Source organism: Helianthus annuus, chromosome 8 (genome assembly GCF_002127325.2).
Source record: "Helianthus annuus cultivar XRQ/B chromosome 8, HanXRQr2.0-SUNRISE, whole genome shotgun sequence".
NCBI classification, from domain to species: domain Eukaryota; kingdom Viridiplantae; phylum Streptophyta; class Magnoliopsida; order Asterales; family Asteraceae; genus Helianthus; species Helianthus annuus.
In genome coordinates this window covers 92976319-93002511 of record NC_035440.2, presented here as the reverse complement: position 1 = coordinate 93002511, position 26193 = coordinate 92976319, and the positions used below count along the sequence as shown (strand labels likewise).

The following is a 26193-nucleotide window of genomic DNA, read 5'->3' as shown; positions in this document are numbered from 1 at the left end:
GTGTGATGGGTACGCAAACGATATGAAACGAGTATGGGTGCTAATATTGCCAAAACCCGTCACATACCCAGCCTATCGCCATCTCACACACCAAGATTCTTGATTAGGAACAATATGAAACTTTCGGGCTCAACCAGACCGAGGACCAAGCCTAAGGAACTCGATCTTTTTTCTGCTCATCCAGACTTGTGCATCATATAGGGGGGGGGGGGGGATATTCCACGGTCCTCCCAACCGCCGAGGTGATCCCATCTCGCAGACCGCCACCCAGCAAGCCTGAGTCTGGGGGTAAATCCGCTACCCTAGGGGAATTGGGAACGAGCAAGACTCGAACCCGCCACCTCCGGGTTAGAATGCGGGCTGGTGGCCATTGGGCTGACACCCAATGGTTACTTGTGCATCATATACCTCTCTGCCTAAACACCAACTGACTATCCAAACAAATTTTGTGCAATGCAGAACTTCAAAAGACATATCAATCAATATCTTTATGTATTCATTCATATTCCTCATCAAATCCATGAAACAATCATATGAAAGCAGAGTGAAATAACAAGGCATTTCACTATTGTCAGTTTACACTTACAGAAGGTTGAAAACAACAATAAAAGTTTTACAGAAGTAAAAAAAAAAAAAAAAAAAAAAAAAAAGTAAAACCTCAATATATAAAATTCAGGCTGATAACCTATAACATGTGAGACTTATTTTTTTGCTTCAAACCAAACTAACATGAGAAAGAAACACCAGTTAGGAGGGGTGGAAATGTAAATTTATCGCCTCATAATTATGTTCATACATGATCACTCTCGGGCCCCTCGATTGTAATGCTTCTTTTGCTTTGTGTCATTGGTAGAAGGCAGCTTTTGTCTCTATATTTGACCCGTTTGGCCCCGTTTTTCTCACTGTTTTTAGATACTCTTGAAAATACCAAGTTTAATCCTTTCCTCATGTACGTCATGATAAGCGTAACAAGCTCTCTGCACAAATGTAAGCACATAAGCATGATGATGAAGATAATAATGATATATATAGGGGGGGGGGGGGCATTCGTTTCAAAACCAATATCATGTTGAGAACCGCATAGGCATGTGTAAATAAAGCTTAATTATAAAGGCTAAAATTGAAAAAAAATGGTTTATTTCTCTTGCTACACTCTTTCTTTAACTTTAGGAAAAATTACAAGTTTTGTCCTTTATCTTTATACCACTTTTCAGGCGGTGTCCTTTTTAACGAATGTTGACAGGCGGTGTCCTTTACTAGGTATTTTGTTGCAAGTTTAGTCCTTTACACCCAACCCAGTTAAAAAACCCTGTTAATTGTTGACAGGCGGTGTCCTTTACTAGGTATTTTGTTGCAAGTTTAGTCCTTTACCTAGGTATTTTGTTCCAAGTTTAGTCTTTTACACCCAACAATTAACAGGGTTTTTTTAACTGGGTTGGGTGTAAAGGACTAAACTTGCAACAAAATACCTAGTAAAGGACACCGCCTGTCAACATTCGTTAAAAAGGACACCGCCTGAAAAGTGGTATAAAGATAAAGGACAAAACTTGTAATTTTTCCTGAACTTTATATCCTGTTTCCTGATTTTTTATAAAAATAAAAATGTGCGCATACGCATATACATTTACATAAGCAATGGTACAATGCTTGTCACATGTAGCGGAAGAGAGAAAAAGAGGTGGTTATGCGGCTACATAATCACTTTATGTATCATATTTAAAGCAATAGATACAAGTGTTTATACAGTTCTCGACTTAAATAATCCCAATTTTGACATATTGGCCGACAATAATCCCAACTAAGGAAACGTTTTGTGACAATCCCAACTTTTAATCTATTTTTCCTCAGTGATCCCATACTAACTAAAAGTTAACCTAGTTAGCTTTTGCTGACGTTGGCTGCTTATGTGGCAAAAAAGTCAAAGTTTTGATGACGTGGACTGCTTGCTTATGCGGCAGTTCACGTCAACAAAAACTAACTGGGTTAACTTTTAGTTAGTATGGGATCGCTGAGGGAAAATAAGTTAAAAGTTGGGACCGTCACAAAACCTTTCCTTAGTTGGGACTGTTGCCGGCAAATATGTCAAAGTTGGGATTAATAAAATCCAATTTTCCATATTTTATTACTAGAAGCATATAAATGAGCCAACTAATCATGTATGACCATTCACTTGTGTGACTAAAATGCCCCTTAAATAAACGGTATAAATAAACTACGAACGGAGAAACCATACTTACAAGGGCGAACATGGAGAGCGCCCGCCATTTACATAGTAAATGAACAAATACGCATCATAATGTTGGCCGTCTATATAATAAAAGGCGTGCAATCTCCTTACGCAGAGAAAAGACATTTTCTGGTACAAATGGATAGCCGAATTATTGTATGAAATTACATGCAAATAAACCGCTCTGCAGTTTGGCATATCCGACGCGTACTTAATCACCTCTCGAATCAGTGAAGTGGCTGAAAATTAACAAAGAAATTTTAAGATATAACAAATAAAAATGTTTGGATAAAAGAATAATTTCACATGTATCCTTCAAAATTTGATAATATCATACATACCCCTTTAAAACACATACATACCAATTCAAAATTAAACCGTTTTTATTTACTATGAAATGAATGAATAATATAAAATTTTAGTGCTTTGAAAGAGAAGATATGAAATTAGAAGATTGTGTAGGAAAATGCCCGTTGAACAAACTAGCCGATAAAACGGAAGGGATGTTTACCTATACCAAGATTTCTATAAGATTCTACGACGCCTAGTGTCAGAATATATACTAGAGACTGGTCTGATCTTGATTTGTCGCATCTCAGCATATCTTCTATCTGCAATGCATGGGATTAAATTAGTGTTCTAGTTTCAAGTAGAAATTATATCGCACTTTCCAGTCCATAAAACCCAAATCAGATAGGGGGGGGGGGGGGGTTGCATTTTGAATGTGATTGTTATATGGATAATCAGTTGGAACAAATGAGCTGGAGGTGAAAGTGTTTTGACTGTGATGATTAAATTATAATTTGTTTTGGATAATTCTGATTAATTAAGAATTTACATCTAAAGTTAGCCTAAATGATCACATAATCGGGATCAATTTTCTTGCAGCTACTCCTAAATTGATTAATTTTACCCCTAAATTACCAGACAATCATAACCACTTACACTAGAAACAGGTATGCCAAACATGCCCAAATCGGCAAAATATACGTTCAACAGAGAATCACAAAGTTATGAGAAAACCGAGAGAACCACTACCAGCCAATCTATTTTTTATATTTTTATAATTAAAACATTAGTATTAAAAAAAAAAAAAAACTATATGCACGTTAGTATTAAAAAGAACTATATGCAGCTTGCAAGCTACATCAAGGTTTGAAAAACGGAAACGAGTTTCGAGGCGTTTTCCCTTCTCCTCAAGAGGTGTAAGCCCGAGGCGGAATTAAAAAATAAATATCAAATTATATATCTGATAAAAATAATAATAATAATAATACTAACTAAATTCATCATCAAATTCATCAAAATCATCAAAAATACACATAAAAAAGACATACATTGCTTGAAATTGACACAAAAAGTCAAAAACAATATACATTGCTTGAAATTGACACATAAAGTGAGGCACAGCCTTTTTAGCGCCTCAGCCCTTTTGAGGCGCACGTAGAGTAGAAACCCCCTGAGCCGCGCCTTAGAATCGTTTTTTAGGTGTTTCGCCTCGAGATGCGCCTCGCCTCAACAGTTTTTTAAAACCATGAGCTACATATATATGTATCACGCGAAGGTACATATATTGTAGCCCATGCGAGGTATATATACATAGGGTGAGGTTCGCCTAGAAAGTCCAAGTTTCCTAAAAAGTGTAAAAAGTCATAAAACACAATAATTTCAGGCATAAAACACACCTAAAACTCACAAATAATAGAATGAATATTACTAAAACACCATATTCAAACTCTAATAGTCCATAAAAACTTCAAACGCACCATCGTATAACTATGAATATAAAACACAAATGCTAAACAACATAAAACACAATAATATTTGTCATTCCATAATCAGAGCCTTAACATCTAAAACACAACACAAAACCCACATACATGATGTTTTAGTAATCTTCATCATATTATTTGTGGGTTTTTGGTGTGTTTTATGGTTGACATTATGGTGTTTTATGACTTTTTACACTTTTTAGGAAATTTGGACTTTCTGGCCAACTCCTAGCCTATATACATATGTAGCTCACAAGATACATACATTTTTTACAATACTAACCTTTTAATTCAAAAAAATGATTTAACAATAATAAAAAAGTGATTGGTTGCTAATGGTTCTCTCGGTTCTCAAATATAGTTAAAGTTCTCACATGATCTTCTCTCTCTCTCTCTCTCTCTCTATATATATATATATATATATATATAGAGGAAGAAAACTCACTTGAGTTGAAAAAACTCAAGAAAACCCTATGTAACATTTTTTTTCTAAAAAAACAGGGAATGTAACATACATATATTTGAATATTTTTATAAAAAAATGTAAAAAGCGCCGACTAGATTAAAAAAAATGTTCAAAATCTGTATGTTACATTTTTTTGGACATATATATTATGTAACATGTAATTTTTAACAGTTTTTTTTTTTTTAAATCTACCCGGCCCTTTTTTGTTTTTTTTACAAAAATGTTATGTTACATTCCCTATTTTTTTAGCAAAAAATAAAAATGTTATATAGGGTTTTTACAAGGGTTTCTTGAGTTTCTTCAACTCAAGTAGGTTTTCATTTTATCCTTCCCCTATATATAGGTGAAGTGTATATAAGCTATTTTATGGGGCGACCTCTATTTTCTTTAGTGTATATAATGGGATTTTTTTTTTCAAAAGAGAGGGCACACCTTTTTCTTAAAAATATATAATTTGTTGCCATCTTCGGCTTAGACGTGGCAATTTTGACTTGTTTATATACACTAGGGTAGATTTGAGTTATGTTTTGTCTCTAACGAGTCAAACGGGTTGAAATTTGAAAGTCATCTAAATTGAATAAAAATCTTCTAGAAACTATTATTTGAAAAATTCAAGAATATTATAGTAGTGATATATTTTCGTAATCATATCTAACACCTTAGTTTATTTAGTTTATTATAAAATAGAAAAAAAGTTAATTGACCATTTTGCCCTTTACCCAGCACACCCATTTCATAAAATAAAAGCCGGTTCTATGCATCAAAAGGGTCACGAAAAATCAAACTAAAAAAATGTGTTATAAGAATAATGAGAAATCACCTCACTTTCTTTTGCCATAACAATTCGTGCAGTAACAAATCCAATAAGTTCATCATCGTCACCATTTGGACTATTTCGGTCAACTGCTCCCCAAGAAACTATATCACGGCCATGAACAACGTTATGGAAGAATTCAAGTTCATACCTAAAACATAACCATCAAAAGCTTCTTGTTGAATACGTACTTCTTATTTTGTATGCAACCACTTTTTTCACAACAATTATAGCAATAATTATATTCTAACCTTATAGGAAAAAGATCACCATGGATCTTTACAAGAACTTCTAGATCCGATGGTCGTATAGGCCTGTAAGAAATGGATGGATGGCGAGATGCTCTCAAGTTCATCATTGAATACAAAGACATTTTAATTAATGACCAAAATTTTCTTCCATTAATTCACTCAACCACTAGCGGTCATGCGTCGGTCACTGAAACTAGTAGATAAAATTTCGAGTTAGTAATTGCTAAATTAAGTATATCAATGGACAAAATGGTAAAATCAAATCAGCTTGAAATAAGTAATCTCAAACTAATTGTTTAAAACTTTCTTCACCCTAAAATAAGCACAAAAGCATTAAGGATCGTTCAATACAGAACCAATATTAAGGCGAGAACATAGTTATTAATAGCGGATAGTGGACGACAGCGACAAGCTACCTATACGCTACGTAGCGATAGCGATGAAATAGCAGGCGCTATTTTATGTTTAGCGATACATTAGGAGAAAATTTTAGAGATATTTTATATGTATATCCAAAATTCCAAATAAGCTATTTTATACGCTGTTTTATATGTATGCTTAACAAAAAACCTAAAATCCTGCTATTTTTTATACCTATAAAATTCCCGCTATTTATATTAAAGCAGAAAAAAACAAAACCTAAAATCCCGATATTTGCCGGCTATGGAGGCACCAAAATCAAATAGCGAAACATGAGTGCTACGCTACGCTATTCGCTACAGTGCTCGTTATGAGCGCTATTAATAACTATGGGCGGGAACCACATAAGCACTTGTGTCTATTGCTTTAGTTACAATGCATAAGATAGTTATGTAACCGCATAACTGCCTCTCTTTCTCTTCTTATTACTCTCATCAGCACTACGTACAACTGCTTATCTGCTTTTCGCTAGTAAAACTAGTTCTATTTTGAACACGCCCCCATAAGCATAAGCACCTGTCTTCATCCAAACACTCAAAAGTGCTTATCTTAAGCAGTATGAAATCCCAAACACCCATCTAAGTAAGAGGAAATAAACCCAACAATAAGAATGCTTTACCGCCATTAAAAGTAACACCTTTGCACAATATTGGGCTATATTCATAGGCGTTAAGCATCAACTACCTTATCTTAAGCGATTCACGAGACTTCGATTCCTAATTTCAAAACCCACACCATCACATCATCTTTATCCTCAACTCCGAACCTTAAATCCGATATACAAAATCTCTTAACTACCCAAGCACAAGATCTTTATCAGTAACCAAATACATTCAAACTCTTCACTAATATATAATCCAACTGGTGGGACAGAATAGTATTATTATTATATTAAGGAAAAATTACAAGTTTTGTCCTTTATCTTTATACCACTTTTCAGGCGGTGTCCTTTTTAACGAATGTTGAAAGGCGGTGTCCTTTACTAGGTATTTTGTTTCAAGTTTAGTCCTTTACACCCAACCCAGTTAAAAAACCCTGTTAATTGTTGACAGGCGATGTTCTTTACTAGGTATTTTATTGCAAGTTTAGTCCTTTACCTACGTATTTTGTTGCAAGTTTAGTCCTTTACACCCAACAATTAACAGGGTTTTTTAACTGGGTTGGGTGTAAAGGACTAAACTTGCAACAAAATACCTAGTAAAGGGCACTGCCTGTCAACATTCGTTAAAAATGACACCGCCTGAAAAGTGGTATCAAGATAAAGGACAAAACTTGCAATTTTTCCTTAATTTAAAGCTGCCCCAATTGATCCAAACAGCAGCATATACTAAACCACATACAACAACTATAAACCTAAAGATCACAACTTTATTGTTGCCCCAATTAATCCAAAGTGTTTACAGCATAAACTAATCATGGGTAATGAACCAATCTACATAAAGATACTTAGAATCAAATCTTTAGGGTAAAAACTGGATAAAAATTGAAACTTTAAGTAACAAGATGATGATGAAGAAACCAAGATCGAACTGTATTATAATAATAAATTGAAAGTGTGAGGTCTTACCGCATCATTAATTGGCGAAATTGGGTTGAACAGACAAGAACATATTGTTGATCGTACGTAGAAGAGATTATCAAGGAAGAAGATGGGGATCGGAGATTGAATGGGAATTAAAAGTATTGTACAAAATTATAATATAATGAAGATGGATTCTGTTGGCACTCAAGAATTGTAAAAAGAGATTGTGATTCCCGTTTTTCAATAGTTGACCGACCCGACCGAATTTTCTTCCAATTTTTTAATTCCCTAAAATGAAGTGAAAATTATTACCTACGCAGAAGCCGATTTGATGGCGGAGACTGACGATCGTAAATTCATGCCCTCATCTTGATTTCTATGCACGGCAAGAATCCGATATTGCGGACCAAATTTTCGTCGCCGTTGCAATTATACTTTACTTCGAAAACGAAAAAAATGTTATATACAGGTCGAGGATGAAATTAAGAGTTAGTATAATGTTTAACTGTTTAGAGCTAAATGTCTGACTAATTTAAATAAGAGGTCTTAACTATTCAGACTCGGTATAATGCTTAACCATTCAGATATCTAATCGCGAAATAAATACTCTGAATCATTAAGTGATAAACTAGTAAGAGGTAAGAGGTCTGAACCCTTAAAAATCTATTAAGAGGTGAAACAAACAACCCCTAAGGCTTAGGGGTGTTGAGTTCGAGGGAGGAAGGGTGAACTGATGTGTTGGGCTGGTGTCGACGGGTACATAGTTGAGTGATGTAAAAGGTACGTTCGGTTGGTTCGGGTGATTTGGATCCATCGTTGAACTTTGTAATATAAAGTAATTGGTTTTTATGGTGGTGTAGGAAGAAAATAATGGTTGAATGTGGTGTACAAAATATGGGGTGATTTTTTGTTCTAAATACGTGTGTGTATACTGTAATAGTAATTTCTTTTTTTTTGGTTGTTGACCAATGGTCTAAAGGGTCCAACGGTGACCATTTTGTGCATTGAGATTGGATGGAGACCAACATCTCACCAAATGCTTGATAGGGAAAGGGAGGGGGCACGATGCTCCCATTCCTGATCCCACGTGACACACTCCTGAGGCAGACATAGTCTTGTATATGAAATGTGGTACTAGGTTGAGGTGGGCAGATATGATTGAGTTATATATTATTTAATATTAAAAATATCATCATCAAAAGAGCCCTACACCCCCTTTAGTGCCCTTCCATGACGGTGTTCCTGCCTACGCCCGGCTGATTTGACACCAATGACACCCTCTAAGTACATGCTTTTTAGTAAAACAGTACAATAATTATTTTTTAAATTAAAAACTTATGGAGTTATAAGGGTGGGGGCACTCCTTATAAGTTTCAAGTACCCTTCACTATCTTAAGATTTCACAAATCTTCTACTACCACCTTACTTTTACCCCCAACTACCCTAATCACTTGCCCACTCCTTTCAAATATCCTAAACCAGACTTTCGCCACACCCCCGTGTTCACTGGGCACGGCCCCATGGTGGGCAATAGAAGCTTCTATAGGTTTGTCTTATCTGCTGCTTCTTGGGCACGGCCCAGTGCTCGCTGAGCACGTGGCGTGTTCAGTCTTCTGCCTTCTCTGTTTTGCTTGGGAGGATGCTGTCGAGGGGTCGGGCAATCCACTTATGTCTCTTTTCTTGTATTTATGTTAGATTTAGCTGTCTTTTTTGCTTCTTTTGTTAATTTGAGCTCATTTAATCCTGAAAATACAAAAGGAAGACAAAAACACTCTTTTTCCAACATTAGTACTTAAAAAGGGTTAGTTTTATGCATCATTTGATGTAATTTATATGTTGCATTTTACACACATCAAATATCCCCACACTTTAATTTTTGCTTGTCCTCAAGCAAAACTCTTTAATACGTGGCTTATACTCCCAAATGGAATGGGTAGAAGAGAAGGTTTTGGCTTGTCATAGAGTGTTGGGAATCCAAGATTTTTATTGGGTTTTATTTTTATTTATTTACAATCCTATTTGTTATGATTTATTTAGAACGTTTTATAAGAGAAATTACTTATTTGGGCATAACATGCCTTTTTAAAATTCCATTTATATACAAGTTCACATACCTCACGGGAGAAATCACTCACATTCAGCCGAAGGTGTATTTTTTTAGTGAATCACTCGAGAGCGACATGGAACTTATTCCTACCATAAGCTTGCCAAACAATCAATCCTCCTCCTTTTTAACTTTATACCTTTGTAAATATCAAGAGGACTTTTTGGGTGAAGCCTTGGGCTAAAGGTGGGTAGTTGGGTTAGTAGAAAAGGGCGAAAAGCGTAAAAAGCGTCGGTTTTCGTAAAACATTTTGTTTTAGTGACTTTTTATTTTTTATTTTTTTTAGTCACACGAAAACCGAGCTTGTTACTAAAATAAAGAGTGAAAATAAAAAGGGTTTTTGGTGGGTAAAAAGGGTTTTGGGTTAAGAAATGAAAAGGTTTAGGCTCAAAGGGGCTATCTAGGGGGAATTTTTGGGTAGGTGAAAAGAAAAATAAAAATAATGGTTTTGAAAGAAAAAGGTTTAGTCCTAATGCCTCCATCATTTACTTACTTGGGTTTAAGTTGGTAAGGACTGGGAATGAATTGTAGTGGCAAGTTCTAGAGTCGTAAGAACCAAGCGGCTATTCACACAAGAAACGAAAAATGAGCATTTAGCGTAAAGATGTATATTTGTATTCTCAATAAAGGCTCAAAACTCACTTTTGTGGGAATGGGTTTTTATGTGATCAAGTATATATAATCGAATTTTAACTAAGCTTGTCATGCCGTTTCATAATTTTCTTATGTTGGTTCTTTTTATCACGACGCTATCGGTTGTAAATTTGTAAAAATATAACCTTGTTAGTCTTAGAATTCCCAACTTAAACTTTAGACAAGTAAAAAAATGAATTTTTGAAAAAAAATTGGGGTGATTAGTGGTTCCAATAGAGTTTTGTGTAAGGCTTGTTATTAGAACTTGCAAAATTCAAGGTTTTAGCATCCCCCCCACATTTAAATTACACATTGTCCTCAATGTGTCCCAAAAATAAATTTTTTAGGTTGATTGAATATGTAACATGGTGTTAAAAGCAAAAATTTATGTTACTGGCGGTCTGGACACGGCCCCGTGGGGACCGGGCACGGCCCCGTGTTCAGGTTCCAGTAACGATAATTAAAGAAAAGAAACATAAGCCTGGACACGGGGGCGTGTCCGGTGAACACGGCCCGTGTCCAGTTACCTGAACTGGGCATTTTTCTGCAGGGTGTTCAGCACGGGGCCATGTTGGCTGGGCACGGCCCGTGCTGAACTTACTGTAATGGAGAAATTGTTGTCGGGTGGCCTTGTTCTTGTGCATGGGGCCATGTTTCTCGTTTCCCTTATCATCCTTTACCACCATGAGTGTGTTTTATTCCTACATATTAAAACTAAAATGTTAAACTTAAACTAGGGATAGTTCCGCGGATTGCCTCCGTGGTGCGCCACGTTTATAAGGGTCCTTGGCTAGACTCAAGGCAAGGTTATATGTTTTCTGAGCGGGATGTTTTGCTTTCCATGTTACATCGTCGGAGAGCATCATCCAAACTTGAATCAATAACCTTCATGTAATTGACCGGGTCATCGTCCTCTATTCTCTTCCCAACCCCGAATTTTACTTCATCATCCCCGTACTTTAAGGTGAGCGTTTCGTCATTCATGTCTACCACTGCCTGTGCGGTGGCGAGAAATGGTCTCCCTAGTATGAGGGGGACTTTGGTGTCTTCTTCCATATCGAGTATGACAAAGTCGGCCGGGTAGACGAATTTGTTTACCTTGACTAGGAGATTTTCAATGACACCTTGCGGGAATTTGACGGATCGATCAGCAAGTTGTATGCTCATTTTTGTAGGACTCGTTTTTCCTAGGCCGAGTCTTTTGAACATTGATGAGGGCATGTGGTTAATGCTAGCCCCAATGCGGCTAGTGCATTACGAACGGGGGAGTCCCCGGTCGAGCAAGGAATCGTGAAGCTTCCGGGATCGATTTTCTGGTCAGAAGGTTCACCACGGCCCCGTGCTCAGTGAACACGGCCCGTGGTCGGAGTTACAGTGATTGTTTTCCAGATCCCAGTTACTGGAGAGTTGGACACGGCCCCGTGTTGCACCGACACGGCCCCGTGGTCAGCCTTCTGTAACTTGGAAAAGTAAAAACTGCTAGTAACAACGCTGGGTACGGCCCGTGTCCGACCAGGCACGGCCCGTGCTGAGCTCTGTAGAAGCTGAAAAACTAAGAAAATCCTAAAAAATTAAAAAGAAAAATAAAAAATATGATTAGGCCGTTGATTCCTAACTTTCTTAAAATCCTTGTGTCCCCGGCAACGGCGCCAAAAACTTGATGCGTGTGTAGTGTAATATATTTTAGATGTATATTTTAAGCCCTTTTTACACTTTTAGCCAAGTTTTAAATTTATAAAACATGATATTCACTAACACTAAACACACATATGGGCAAGTGCACCCATCGTGGACGTAGTATAGTGTTGGTAAGATACCGAGGTCGTCCAAGGACACAAGAGCTTTTAGTACCGGTTTATCCTCAATGTCTAATCAAATCAAAATGTTAGAAAAAGATTTTTAAATTAAGAAAATAAAACTAACTAAATGCTGAAAAATAAAATAAAAACAAAAACAGATAGACAAGATGAATCACTTGGATCCGACTCGTGTATTAGTATAACCTTTGATTATTTTCGCACTTTTGCACTTGTTTAAGAAATTATCTTAGTTATTGTAGTAGGCCCCTCTTTTGAAGGCGACGTTACCCTCAACCCAGTAGTTTGAGTCAGCAAGGATACAATCCTAAAAGGTCGGATTATTGAAAGATAATGAATTAAGTTATTGATGCAAATTATGGTAGGCCCCTCTTTTGGAGGTGACGTTACCCTCGACTAAGTAGTCTGAGTCAGCAGGGATACAGTTCTAAATAGTCGGGTTATAGTATTAATAGTAGTTTACTTATGAGGGGGTCAAAGAGTTTGGATTCCCGCCATCCAATACCTATGGGTATTGAAGGAGATCCTACTAAATTTGACCCAGGTCCCTTGTAGGACCTCTAAACGCTGAACAAGGGCAATACCTTTACCAAACCGTTCCCTTAACCCCCGACCAGGTAGCCAACATACCTCCATATAGACCGTGGAGATATGAATGGTGAAAATCTTCTATTTTATATAGACAGTAAAATAATGCCAAGACACCACGGACAAACGATAAGGAAAAATCACCTTCAACATAAGAAACTAGTTATTAAAGTCATTAATACAAAACCAAATAAAAAGTGCAAAAGATTAAAAATAAAAAGTATTATACTAAACACTTGTCTTCACCAAGTGATGTAAGAGACTTAGGCAAACATGGCCTTGATTGTCAAGAACTCTTACGATCAATCTTGGATCCCGAGACGACTCACACACTCTATGATGGACAATGGATGATGGTGGTGGATGATGGTGTTGTGATGGTGGTGGGTGGTGGATGAAGTGTGAGAGAGGTGGTGTGCCAAGGGATCAGTTGCAATGAAGCCAAGCACTCCTATTTATAGGCTGAACAGAGGCCTGGGCACGGCCCCGTGTCCGCTGGGCACGGCCCCGTGCCTGTCTGACAATCTCTCTCCTCACTAATTGTAATTCGCAATTACAATTAATGCGCCTGCAGTACTTTCGTCACACCCCCGTGTTCACCGGGCACGGCCCCGTGGTGGGCAATAGAAGCTTCTATAGGTTTGTCTTATCTGCTGCTTCTTGGGCACGGCCCCGTGCTCGCTGAGCACGGGGCGTGTTTAGTCTTCTGCCTTCTCTGTTTTGCTTGGGAGGATGCTGTCGAGAGGTCGGGCAATCCACTTATGTCCCTTTTCTTGTATTTATGTTAGATTTAGCTGCCTTTTTGCTTCTTTTGTTATTTTGAGCTCATTTAATCCTGAAAATACAAAAGGAAGACAAAAACACTCTTTTTCCAACATTAGTACTTAAAAAGGGTTAGTTTTATGCCTCATTTGATGTAATTTATATGTTGCATTTTACACACATGAAAGCTAGCAACGTTCACAAGGAATCATTTCGCGGAAGACTCGGTCCAATTCGTTCGAATAAAGACGTTGAAGCCGCATTACTCGGTCTACAACGTTTACAATGGAATATTCTGAGCATCCCATATTTATAGGAATTTTAGTTTGTATTTCGTTACTATAAATAGGTGGGTATACCAGATGGAATAGGACATCACATCAACACTCTCTACACTCTTATACTTGTTCTTTAGCAATTTTCACTCTCGTATTGTAACACTTAGCGATCTGGTCAATATCCTGTACTGTATCCTGAAGCTTAAAGCAATAAGAAGAACAAGGCAGCTGCGATTGTCAGCTCCCGAGGTTTTATGCCGGCGATCTAGATTAATCAAGGGCTTTCCTCGTATATCTCGTGTCACCCCCTTTACTTTTTGCTCAATGTTTGATCATAGATACAGCTCAATATCCTGAGCCGTATCCTGAATACTGTTTTTCCAAACAACTTAACCAACATATTTTCAACACACATTTTAGCACACTACCTCACTTAACTAATTTGATCACTTAATTGCTTCGGTAATTTTTGACCAAAACAATTTGGTGCCCACCGTGGGGCAAGTGGTGCTCTCTTTACTAAATTTTTTTGTGAAATCGCTAATCAGTTTTCTGTTTTCAAAACTTTTTGCCACATTGTTTACAATGGCCTCAAGATCAAACATGAGCTCCTCCACTGTGTCTGCTACAACTTCTGCTACTACTGGTCCGATGCTTCCACCACCTCCTCCAAGGATGCAATCTTCTTCACAATCTCAGGATATTATCCCTACTCGGAGTATTCAGGGATCTGCTCCGATTTTAGCTTCTAATGATGAAATTCTAAACTTATTTGGAAGTGTGCTGGAACAAATGAGGCAGCAACAGGAAACAAACCAAATGCTGTTGAGGGAAATACAACTCCTGAAGTCCGGCTCTAGCAGATCTGCCGAGGATATCGTCACTCCACTACAACCCAGAACTTTGAACTTCAGTTCGGCTGTGTACACTGAGGATAATAGGGGGAATATTGTGCCCAGCCTTCCTCAGAATCATACTCCTCAAATACCCTCCCCGATCAGGATGTCAACCATGAGGAGCTCAGGATATGCTTCAGGATATGGGCAGAATCCTCAGATGGGTAATGTGTCAAATAATAATAATACTCATGCTGCTAACAATAATGGATCTTTTCAGGATACAGGTGTAACATCAGCATTTACCAGGGAGCTTCAGAAGTTGAAGGACATGATATCCAGCGTGCCTGGAGTGGTCCAGCCAATCCCGGAAGTGTCCCTAGACAGTCACAGGATATCTCGCTTTACATATCCTATCTGTGATGCTGAGATTCCAAAGAGATTTCAAACCCCCAACATGAAGCTTTATGATGGAACTACGGATCCTGAAGAGCATATTGCCCAGTATAGGGAGAGAATGGAAATTAACCCTATCCTTCCGGAGCTCAAGGAAGCTTGCTTGTGCAAGGGTTTTGGTTCTACCTTAACAGGATCAGCCTTGAAATGGCTCCTAAATGTTCCTCCTCATTCGATTACATCATTTGCTCACCTAGTGAATTTATTTAATAGTCAGTTTTCTTGTAGTAGAAGCTTTGAAAAACTAACAAGTGACCTTTACAGGATAACACAGGGGCCTCAAGAATCCCTAAGGGATTATGTGAACAAGTTCAGTCGAGAATCTTTAGACATTTCGCATCTTGATGTTGCAACAGTTGTGCAAGCTTTCAAGATGGGGCTGCAAAAAGATTCTCAATTTTACCAAGACCTTGTAATGAACCCATGCAGGAACTTGGACGAAGCTCGAAACAGGGCCCCAAGATATATTCGATTGGAGGATGACAGAAAGATGCAACAGAGGATGAACTCATCCAACAACTATGAGACAACTAACAGGAAGTCAGAATCCTCATTCAAGCCATATCGCCCTAAGCCATATGGTAGAAATGAAAATAAGAAAGTGAATGTTGTCGAAGACGAGGATCCTGAAGAATATCCTGAATTATCTGAATATTGCTTTTCTATTAACAATGCCTGAATTGATGTATGCCATGCAGGGTTTAGGAGACAAGGCTAGGCGGCCTCGAAAGAATCAACAAAAAGCTGATTGGAATGATAAGTTAAAATGGTGTGCCTTCCATGAAGATTTCGGGCATGTGACTGAGGATTGCATTGCCCTAAGGAAAGAAATAAGCTATCTTCTGAGCAAGGGGTATCTGAAAGATCTCTTAGGAAGAAAGAAGAATAAGGGTCAGGATATTGAGAAGGATCCTGAACGAGCAGCCTCACCTCCCGCGGATGCCAAGATAATCAACTTCATTTCGAGAGGATCCGACATTTGTGAGACTTCGTATTCGGCGGCAAAGAGACATGCAAAAGAAGCTAAGGCTGAAAGGGGAGACAAACCTGTCAGGATTGTTTTGGTCAAAAATTACCTAAGTAATTAAGTGATCAAATTAGTTTAGTGAGGTAGTGTGCTAAGAGAATGTGTTCAAAAATATGTTAATCAAGTTGTTTGCAAAAGTAGTTTCAGGATACGGCTCAGGATATCAAGCTGTATCTATGATCAAACAATGAGCAAAAAGTAAAGGGGTGACACGAGATGTACGAGGAAAGCCCTTGATCAATCTAGATCGCCGGTATAAAACCTCGGGAGCTGACAATCGCAGCTGCCTTGTTCTTCTATTGCTTCAAATATCAGGATACAATGCAGGATGTGGTGCGGATCGACTAAGTGTTACAACGAAATTTGAATACAAGTGTGGTGATTGCAATAAGCTAGAGAGTGAAAGTGTACGAGAGTGTTAGTGAAAAATTCTGTGCCTTAAACTGATCCGCCCCCATCTATTTATAGTAAAGATAATGCAACAAACTATCCTAAACTCCCGGGATCCAACGAATATTCCCACTTGAACGTTGCGGACCAAGTCTTTCGGGTTCAACGGCTTCCTCACAACAAATTCGCCCGAGTCTTAAGGAGAAGAAGTCCTGATGACCGTTAGTAGCTTGCAACCATTAACCTGCACGTGTTTAATTTACCCAACCTCAGGATATCGCCCAAGATGTTAGCAATATCCTCTTCCAGCATCCTGGTCACAAATAAACAAACAAAGGCAGGATATTGGTCAGGATATGTATGCTTAGAAAATGAGCCATAACAATTGTCCCCAAATATATCTGTTGGTATATCAATCCAACGGATATATTTCAAAAAACTTTATCTCGCAAACCGAGGCAATTAATACGAAGCGACGTTTGAGATGACTTTGTGCAACTTCCCACGCTTCTTTTACTCTTCACCCCCTATATCCAGCCTATAATTAGCTGAGATATCTCACATTATTATCACTTCTCTCCAAGCAACTTTCAGGTATTCGTCCTCTCTCTCATCCTCTACTTTCTTTGAATTTCTTGTAATTTGCTTGACACTTCTCATGGCATCACAGACAAGATCTCACTCGAATGAGCCGGTCCCAACCCTCGTGAGTCAAAATCTCATACGAGAACCAGAAAAAGAGATCTGCTCCTTTAACAATGCCGATATCGCTGCTCTGAAGGATTCCGGCGCTTTTCCCACCGGAACAGTCATTTGCCCTTTTGATCGGGAAGTCCGATCAGACGCGTCATCAGACGAGTGGGTTTGCTTTTTTTGCCTACCCCTTTTCTTTAGGACTCCGGTACCCATTTCCACCCTTCATTTCTCGTTTCTTCGAGCTCACCGGCCTTAGTTATGCTCAAACCATGCCAATGGTCTGGCGAGTTTTGATGGTGCTTGACCAAATCAAATCTCGTCATTGCCCTGACTTGTGTATTGAAGACCTTCCCATAGCATATCGATTGAGATCTCATGGAAATAGCCGTTTTCTCTTGTTTTCCACTTCCAAAAATCCCCTAATCCTTAAAGCCACCAAGAACGAAGATCAGTGGCAACGAAAGTTCTTTTTCGTAAAGAGGGATTCCATTGACGGGGGTTTCGATCTGCCAGTTAGATGGCTAACCAAGGGTAGGATTTAGGGTTTTAGGAACATTCCCAAATATATTCTTAACTGTATTCTGACTGATATCCTAATATTTGCGCAGCGAATTTCAGAGACCTAGCATCCCCAAGTGCAGAATCACAACCCAGGATCAAAGAGATTTACCGACTTCCTGCCGCCGAAAGAACTTTCTCCCTGTCTCTCACAAACTCAAGTCAGAAATCTAGTTCAGAAATGTCTGGTAAGTATAAGTGAGCAAATTGACTATAGGATATAAATGACATAAATTAAACACTTCTCCCTTGACACAGTGCCGGTCATCAACCTTGAAGGCTTCCAACTTGATGAGTTGGATAGTTATTCCAGCCTTGCACCCATCAAACAAGAAATTAATCCAAAGCCAGCTGACACTCCAAAGCCCAGCAGCTCAAAGACTACCACCGCTCCCAAAGCTCCTCCAGCATCCAGGACCCGGGCCTCCAGCTCCCGGAAGAGGAAGGAAGCAGATCATCCTACTACTCCCCATGTATTCCCATTTGAGAATCACGGGTTCATGGATTCCAGCAAATTCATGACAGGTTTCCTTAACCAGGTTAGTATTCTGGCCTATATCCTGCACCATATGCTAATTACAAATGTTAGTTTAGGCTGATACCTGTTTACCTACCTTACAGGGCCTTGAACGCCTGGTATTCCTCTACGAGGACGCATGTGGCTCGAATGTCATGTTAGAGAGCAAACTGAAGAAGGCTGAGACTACCATCGCTGATCAAGCAGCAATCGCCACCGCCAAATCGGAACATTATGAAGCCAAGTACAAGGCCATGACTCAAGACCACCAGTCTACCATCCAGAAGATCACCCAAGAGGCTCAAGCTAAGTTCGACGCGGCCCAGGTTCAACATGAGCAAGATATGGCTTCGTACCGGGAGAGCCATAAGAATTCAGTTGTCATCTCCCTCCTCCAAGCCAGGCTAAAAATGGCATATGAGGCCAGGGCTTTGGGCTTTGAATGCCCTTCATGGAATATCAAAGCCTGGGAGATGAAACTGAAGGATCTTGGTGGCAATCCTGTGGAGCCCCCCTCAAAACCTGCTGCAGAGGAACCCGAGAAGGTAGATGATGCTGGTGCTATAAAGGATGCTGGTAAAGATGCTGCTGATGAGGCTGGGATAAATGCTGGAGAGGACACGATGGAAGAGGGAGCTGCCCCCTAAGCGCAGCAATGTGGGCGATGATGGATGTATGTGCCGAGGCCGGAGCCCACTTTTTAATTTCATGGTTGTGGTTGCATAAACAATTTACTTTTCCTGTCTTCGAACAATTTACATTTCCTACACTAGAACAATGTGATGACCAAAGGTGGATGGGTCCTAGGTTTTAGGACGAAGCCCTTGGTCATCAATTAGTATAACTTGTTTTGAATGTGATAACGGTTGTAGGTGGACAGGTCCTGTTTTGAGATATACCCTGCAACCGTTACACAAGTATGGTAAAAACTAATCGTGCTTTTGGTGGATGGGCCTCGGTTTGAGGTGAAACCAAAAGCACAACTTTTGACTTGTTAATAATATAACTATCTTTTGACTTATTTTCTGTTACCTTGCATTACTTAGTGTAACTCTTAGCTTTGCAAAAAATTTCATACTGTTATCTTATAAAATATCCTGATTAGTATGCTCTGCGATATACTGTAAAAACTTTTTATTAGATAAAACTTCCAAACATCCCTTCAACTTTGTAGAAAGTTTTTGATAAATAATCTATTTTTCCAAAACCAGTTTTCGATAATATTTAAATGATCAAAGTTCCAAACTAACACTAGTTTCAAATACCCTAATCAAATATTCTGAAAAGGACTTTAAGAATATATCAGGATACTTATCCTTTTATAAAACATAATGTTACTAAAAACTTAGACGATGTTTACAAAGGAAAGATCATACCAGAAATAGGGTATAAACCTATTACCAAACTTCAATCCCTTTGCAATTCTTCCAATGAAGATGTCCCCTATGCAAGGTACCTAGTGCATTAGTTCCATGCCTCATCCCTTTAGCTTTACACCACCACCATGGTAGGAATGTCCCCTGTGTACAATGCCTTCAAATACTTGAAATCTTCTGAATGTCAGTTTCCATTGTATAGGCAATTTTTTTACGTCCCAAGGGCAAAACCCAAGGATGTACTGGAGATAAATCCCTTATATCTTGGGGAAAATCTCAAATTTCCATGTGCTACAGGCGGGAGTGTATAAACTCCAAGACTTAGAAAGGTGAAAACCTTTAAACCTTAGAGAGTATGAAAATACCCTTTCGTGAGAGAGGGTGATCAATCCTCATATACCTTTAGGATTCAGGATATAGCCAACAGTAACGAAATTGTCAGCCACTTTTACATGGACTGGTCCCGCCACCTTGAACTATCCCTGAATAACTTGCGCTCCAGGCGGGGTGTTTAAACCCAATTCGGAAGAAAGGTGAATACCTTTAAACCTGTGAAGGGATCAGTATCCCTTAAACGTGAGAGAGGGGGCCAATCCTCTAATCTTTCGAGTTATCCTGAGTACATATCCTGGAGCTGTATCCTGAAACATATCTTGCAAAACAATTGTAAACTAAGGTGGGTGTTAGCTTGGCTAACACCCCTCCGATGCTTAAGTCAGTATTGGGTTACAAAGAACAAATTAAACCAAACATATTTAAAAAAGGTAGAATTCATACCATCCTGAGTTAGAAATTAAATTCTAAACTCACTTGAAATAGAGCTTAAGGTGTATAGCATTCCAAGACCTCGGTAGCATATCCCCCTCCATATTCTTGAGTTTGTATGCTCCTTTCCCTGCTTCTGATTCAACTTCGTATGGTCCTTCCCATTTTGGAGCTAACTTGCCATCGGCAGGATTAGTAGTATTCTGAAAAGCCTTTCTTAGCACCCAATCTCCAACCTTAAATCTTCTGGTTCTAATGTTCTTGTTATATGCCCTGGATATTCTCTGTTGATATGCCATTACTAGAGCCAGTATTAGCTTTTCTAGATGAGAATATCTAGTTTCAGCATTTAACAAACTTTTGCTAACATAATAAACAGGATACTGCTGACCTTCGTGATCCTTTACGAGTACTGCACTTACTGCATTCCCTGATACTGCAAGATACAAGGATAATGGTTCACCATCCTCAGGCTTCATCAATAGAGGCGCGGTTGAGAGATACTGCTTCAAATCCTGCAGGGCTGCTTCATGCTTCTCGCCCCATTCAAATTTCTTATTCTTTTTCAGGATATCATAGAATTCTTTACACTTTTTCGAGGATCTTGAAATAAACCTATTCAAGGCTGCCACTCGTCCTGTTAACCGTTGAACATCCTTCATATTCGAGGGTGACTTTATATCCAAGATAGCTTTGATCTGCTCCGGACTTGCCTCTATCCCTCTTTTCGTCACCATGTATCCTAAAAACTTTCCTGCCCCCACTCCAAAATGGCACTTTGCAGGATTAAGTTTCATATTATACTGGTCCAGGATATCGAATGCTCCTTTAATATCCCGGAGATGATCCTCAGCTTTCTTGGATTTGACCACCATATCGTCAATGTACACCTCCATGGTCTCCCCCAGTTTGTCTTTAAACATCATGTTCACCAATCTCTGGTACGTTGCACCTGCATTTTTCAAACCGAAAGGCATAGCAGTATAACAGTAAATACCTGTTGGTGTCATGAAAGTAGTATCCTCCTGGTCCGAAGGTTCCATTTGAATCTGTTGGAATCCTGAGAATGCATCCATGAAGGTCAACATTTCATGACCGGCAGTGGCATCCACCATCGAGTCTATATGAGGCAGAGGGAATGGGTCTTTTGGACAAGATTTGTTCAGGTCTGTGTAGTCTACACAGACTCTCCACTTCCCATTCTTCTTTTGAACCACTACCACATTTGCTAGCCATCTAGGGAATTTGACTTCTCTAATCATCCTGGACTTCAATAATCTTTCGACTTCCTCTTGGATAATTGCATTCCGCTCAGGGGCGAATTTCCTACTCTTTTGTTGTATAGGCTTGAATGACCTGTCAATTCCAAGCTTGTGAGTAATAATGTCTTTAGATATACATGTCATGTCCTAATGCTTCCATGCGAATGTTGACATCCTGCATTTCAGAAAGTTAGTTAATTGCTCTTCAATATCCTGAGGGATATTGGTCCCTACGAGTACCGAGATATCAGGATTATCCTTATCCAGGATAACTTTCTTCACATCCTGCTCCGGATTCTCCACGATATCCTGGGCCCGCATCTTTAATTGCTATGCTGCACTTGGTTTGGTCGAGGATTTCATTGAGGATGAGTAACATTCTTTCGCCTCTTGCTGATCACTGTCGATCTTGACAACTCCCCAAGGGGTAGGGATCTTGATGCATTGGTGATATGTTGATGGTACGGCCTTCATATCGTGAATCCACGGTCTTCCTAGGATGACGTTATAGCAGGATAGAGAATCCATCACACAGAAACGTTGTATCTTGTTGACTCCTTCAACGTATACTGGCAACTTTATCTCTCCCACTGTGTTTCTAGCCTCTCCACTGAACCCAACAAGCACGGTAGACTTTGAAGTGATATCCATTGGAGATACATTCATTCTCTTCAGAGTTTCTAGTTGGATTATGTTGACGGAGCTGCCATTATCAACCAGTATCATGCGTACAAAATGGTTAGCCACATATAACGTTATTACCAGAGCATCATGGTGAGGATCCTGGACAGTATCCCTGTCATCTGCATCAAAAGTGATCACTTTGTCAGTTGTGAGGGTAGTCATCCTGACAGGTTTGTCTCCCCTTTCGGCCTTAGCTTCCTTTGCATGTCTCTTTGCCGCCAAATACGAAGTCCCACAAATGTCGGATCCTCCCGAAATGAAGTTGATTATCTTGGCATGTCACACCCCGAAATATCAGAGCATTGGCGTGACTGGACTGGTATCTTCATTGCACAGCGGAAGCAAATAATCTAAGTCCTTTAGAAATTGAACGCCACTAAGTACTCGACTCCACTTGGTTCTCCTATTCCAACCGTGCCATGATTTCTGAAAAGTAACCTGAGAAAGAAACATGCGAAAAATCAACATAAAGTTGAGCGAGTTCATAGTTTGTTTGTAAAAGATTTGAAATAAATCTTTTTGAATGACCGGTTTTTTGTTGTATTGTTGAATGTTTAAATACTTGAATGTTTGATTTCTTGAATGAAAACATAATATGAAACTTGTAGAATGTATGAATGTTTGAAAGTAACTTGTAAAACGCATCTGTAATGGAGTACTATGACTGTTTGAATGTGTGAGATCGCTAGTGGTTTGCAAGGCCACTAACATGTGTCACGACATAGGAAGCCACCAAACCTAGGCATTTTTGTCGACTTTGACTGAGACACAGAAGCACTCATTGGTAGAAGTAGGCCAAGAGTGGGGTTGCCTGAAACCCATTAGATCTAACCTTTTGTTCCGCGGTCTGAATGTATACGTTGATTAATGGTGCTTATGGTACCCTATTCGAGACATGATCTAGAATGTTTCACTTGAATGTTTTTGTACTCCATCATACCATATGAAAACATTGTGATATTTGTATCTCGTAAACTCTTGTATTTGTATTTTCCCGTAGTTTAGAAAACTAGGATTCGTGTGTATGCACATTTCGAAAAATTACGATTGTTGGCAAAAACCGGTATAAAACATAAGCTTTTCGTAAAACATTTGTGTCAGTTAAAACTTGCTTGTAAAATGGTTTAGAAATATGCAATTCTTGTATGCTTTGCAAAAAGTGCATGTCTTTCCACCCCGAAAACATTTAGAAAAATGTAAAACTGCAAATAGGTGGGGTTATGAACTCACCTGAATATTCCTGTGCAAAGGTAGCTAAATACGACTTCGCGATGTCGTTTCCACGACGAGGCTCGCTAGCGTGTATTCTACAATATTCCTAACATGGAATATTTAATAAGTCTCTAAATAAAGCGGTAACCAATCTACGTGTTACCGAGCTCTACCGAATTGTTGACAATAAGTTGTTAACTTAATAAAAATGATTAAGTAACACTTTGTCACCCCGAGAAGTCGTTTGTGTATATAGGAATATTCGTACGAAAGTAATACATAATAAACTTGTATTATATATATATTGCGACTTGTATGCTATTTGTCAAAATATACGTATGTGCCGTTTCGACGTTTGTAATAAATATAAAAAGTTATATTTATTTTATAGAAGCATCATTGAGTTATTGGATGTTTGAAATAAATAGATAAGTTATATCTATTTTTATAAAAGAATTACGAGTCGTTTGATATTTAAAATGAATATATAAACTATATTTATTTTAATGAAAGAATCGTCATGTTGTTTGATGTCCGAAATTAATATATCACTATATTTATTTATAAATTTATAAAAGGATTTGTTTGAAATAAATATATAACCTATATTTATTTAGAAAAGAATCCGAATTGTTCGTTGTTTGGAATAAATATAACGAAATATATTTATTTTATAAAACCATCAAGTTTTGTTATTTTGTAAAGCGGTTTGTCGAAATGTTATAAACATGCTTTGTAGGTTATGTAATGTCGTCGAAAGTAAATATATATTTGTATTTGTTTTCATAGAAGATTGTCTGGATCCGATAGTTTCGTTTTATAATAAAAAAAAAAACTCATTTTGGTTTTACGGATTTGCTCGAAAAACGGGCAGAGTTTCCTCTATTTTTTGACGCACCCGACAACACGAGTTGTCGTTATTTTATCAAAATTCAATAATTCAACAAACATTATATATAAACTTTGTGTCAAATGTATTTAAACGTCAAAGATAAAATAGAAGTTATTCGGGTCGAGCTTGGTTCGCGATACAAAAATATAACGTGATAACAAAAATTCGCGTATTTTAAATCTCGTTACCGGGTCAGGCTTTGACCGACGTTGACTGCTGTTGACCGGCAGTTGGCTCGCAGTTGACCGCTTTTGACCGTTGACCCAAGTCGTTGGCCCGAACCGAAACTGTGTGTTTGACCAGCTTTGCCACCCAAAACATCCGAAATAAGACCCGAACTATAACATGATCCGAACCAAAACAATACCACCACTGCCGTGCAGTCACCACCCAACCTCCGAACCCACCGCCGTCGGAACTCTTACCGAACCACCACCAAGAGAACCTAGATTATTGAGTTTGACATTAGTTGCCACAGATTTATGGAAACAAGAACATGCCTACCCGATTTTCCATCTTTCGAAGCCAAAAACAGAATTTAACTTACCGATTTGAGTGGGCTCTCGTGGGTTTGTAACGGACAGCCACTGGAAGCCGTCTCCGATGACCGGACGGACGTCACTTCCGCCGCCGATGTTGCTGTCGTCGGACATCACCACGACTGCCGCGAAAACCCACCACTCCGCCACTTTACTCTCTCTCTATCTCGTCTCTCCTTTTCTCTCTCTCCTCATCCCGGTCTCTCTCTCTTCTGTTCTTTCTTTCTTCGTCGTCTGGCACCACCCACCACAGCGCCACCGCCTGTGGTGGTGGGGCTGTTGGAGCTCAAGTCCGCCACCACCGAAATGGTGGTGGCCTGCCGGTAATCGAGAGGGGGGGGGGCTGTTGTCAGCCACACGAAGAAGAAGGGGAGGCGTGGCCGGCTGGAACCCACCACCGTCGGCAGTCGGCTCCGCCGGTGCTCCACGGCTCGCCGGACTTCCGGCTGTCGGTCACAAAGAGGAAGAGAGGAGAGTTAGGTGTGGGGCTCTGTGTGTTTGATTTGCTAGAGAAGATGAAGGTGATTGAGGGGTTTTATGTGTCTGTGTGTGTATATGTTTTAGAGAGAGATAGAATCGATATTTAGTGTTCTTTTAGGAGAGATGATAAAGTTGAAGTTCTCTGTGTATTTGGAATGGTTCTTGTATGTGTGTATAAATCTGTAGAGGGAGAGGAGTTAGGGTGGGATGTGTGTTTAAGGGAAGGGATGGTTCCTGTGAGTTGCCTGGTATTAATAGAGTGAGGAACAAAAAGAAAATGGAAGGTTTTCATCTTCTTTTGTGTATTATTATTACATTCAGGTCATTTCTTTCATCCTTAGAGTTAAAGATCTTTTATAGAGATTGATATGGATTTTGATTATCTTGCAAGAGATTTGGTGAAATCTGGTAGGGATTTTAAAAGGATTTTGCTAAAATTTAGTGAGATTTTATGGATTTTCAACAGATTTTGTAAGATTTAATATATAATGTGTAGGTTTAGGCTTGTGGGTTTTCGGCTTGTGCCCAGGGCCCACAAGTCCATCTCGTGTGCAAGTGGCCCGTAATTCCTACGTGACCCGTTGTCAAAGCCTGAACTCCGTTTAACATCAAAAGATAAAAATTTTAGTTTTAAATACATAAAATACGGTCGGTAGTGGCCGGCCGGCCCGTAGATCTGGATCCATCCATAGACCTGACCTGATATCGTTTGTCCAAAAAGAAAAAACGAAACCTCAAACCAACCAATATCAAGACTACTCAGGCATACTTAGCTTTTCCTCGTTGTTTGCACGCCCGTTCGTCGATTACGGTAATAATCGCGAAAAATTGTTTCGTTGTCGTCTTTAA

The 26193-nt window shown here is 39.0% G+C and overlaps 1 protein-coding gene and 1 long non-coding RNA gene across 5 annotated transcripts; both read right to left on the bottom strand.

The window, feature by feature from the left end:
• Positions 1–532: 532 nt before the first annotated feature.
• On the bottom strand, positions 533–7936 carry LOC110873446 (histone acetyltransferase MCC1). 4 transcript variants are annotated; one of them, XM_022122375.2, is made up of 6 exons: positions 7785–7936; positions 5531–5723; positions 5286–5430; positions 2739–2838; positions 2238–2466; positions 533–977 (listed from the first exon to the last, which is right to left on the bottom strand). In XM_022122375.2, exons 2-6 carry the CDS (start codon positions 5650–5652, stop codon positions 791–793), a joined length of 783 nt encoding a protein of 260 aa, XP_021978067.1. In that variant the 5' UTR covers positions 5653–5723; positions 7785–7936; the 3' UTR covers positions 533–790. The 4 variants fall into 4 exon arrangements, with proteins under 4 accessions (XP_021978067.1, XP_021978069.1, XP_021978068.1 ...); XM_022122377.2 differs by having other exon boundaries at positions 5531–5717; positions 7785–7914; XM_022122376.2 differs by lacking the exon at positions 7785–7936 and adding an exon at positions 7518–7764 and having other exon boundaries at positions 5531–5717.
• Positions 7937–24364: 16428 nt separating this feature from the next.
• On the bottom strand, positions 24365–25639 carry LOC110873445. Its single transcript, XR_002555148.2, has 2 exons — positions 24873–25639; positions 24365–24770 (listed from the first exon to the last, which is right to left on the bottom strand). It is a non-coding gene; the product is annotated as an uncharacterized LOC110873445 (long non-coding RNA).
• Positions 25640–26193: the final 554 nt, after the last annotated feature.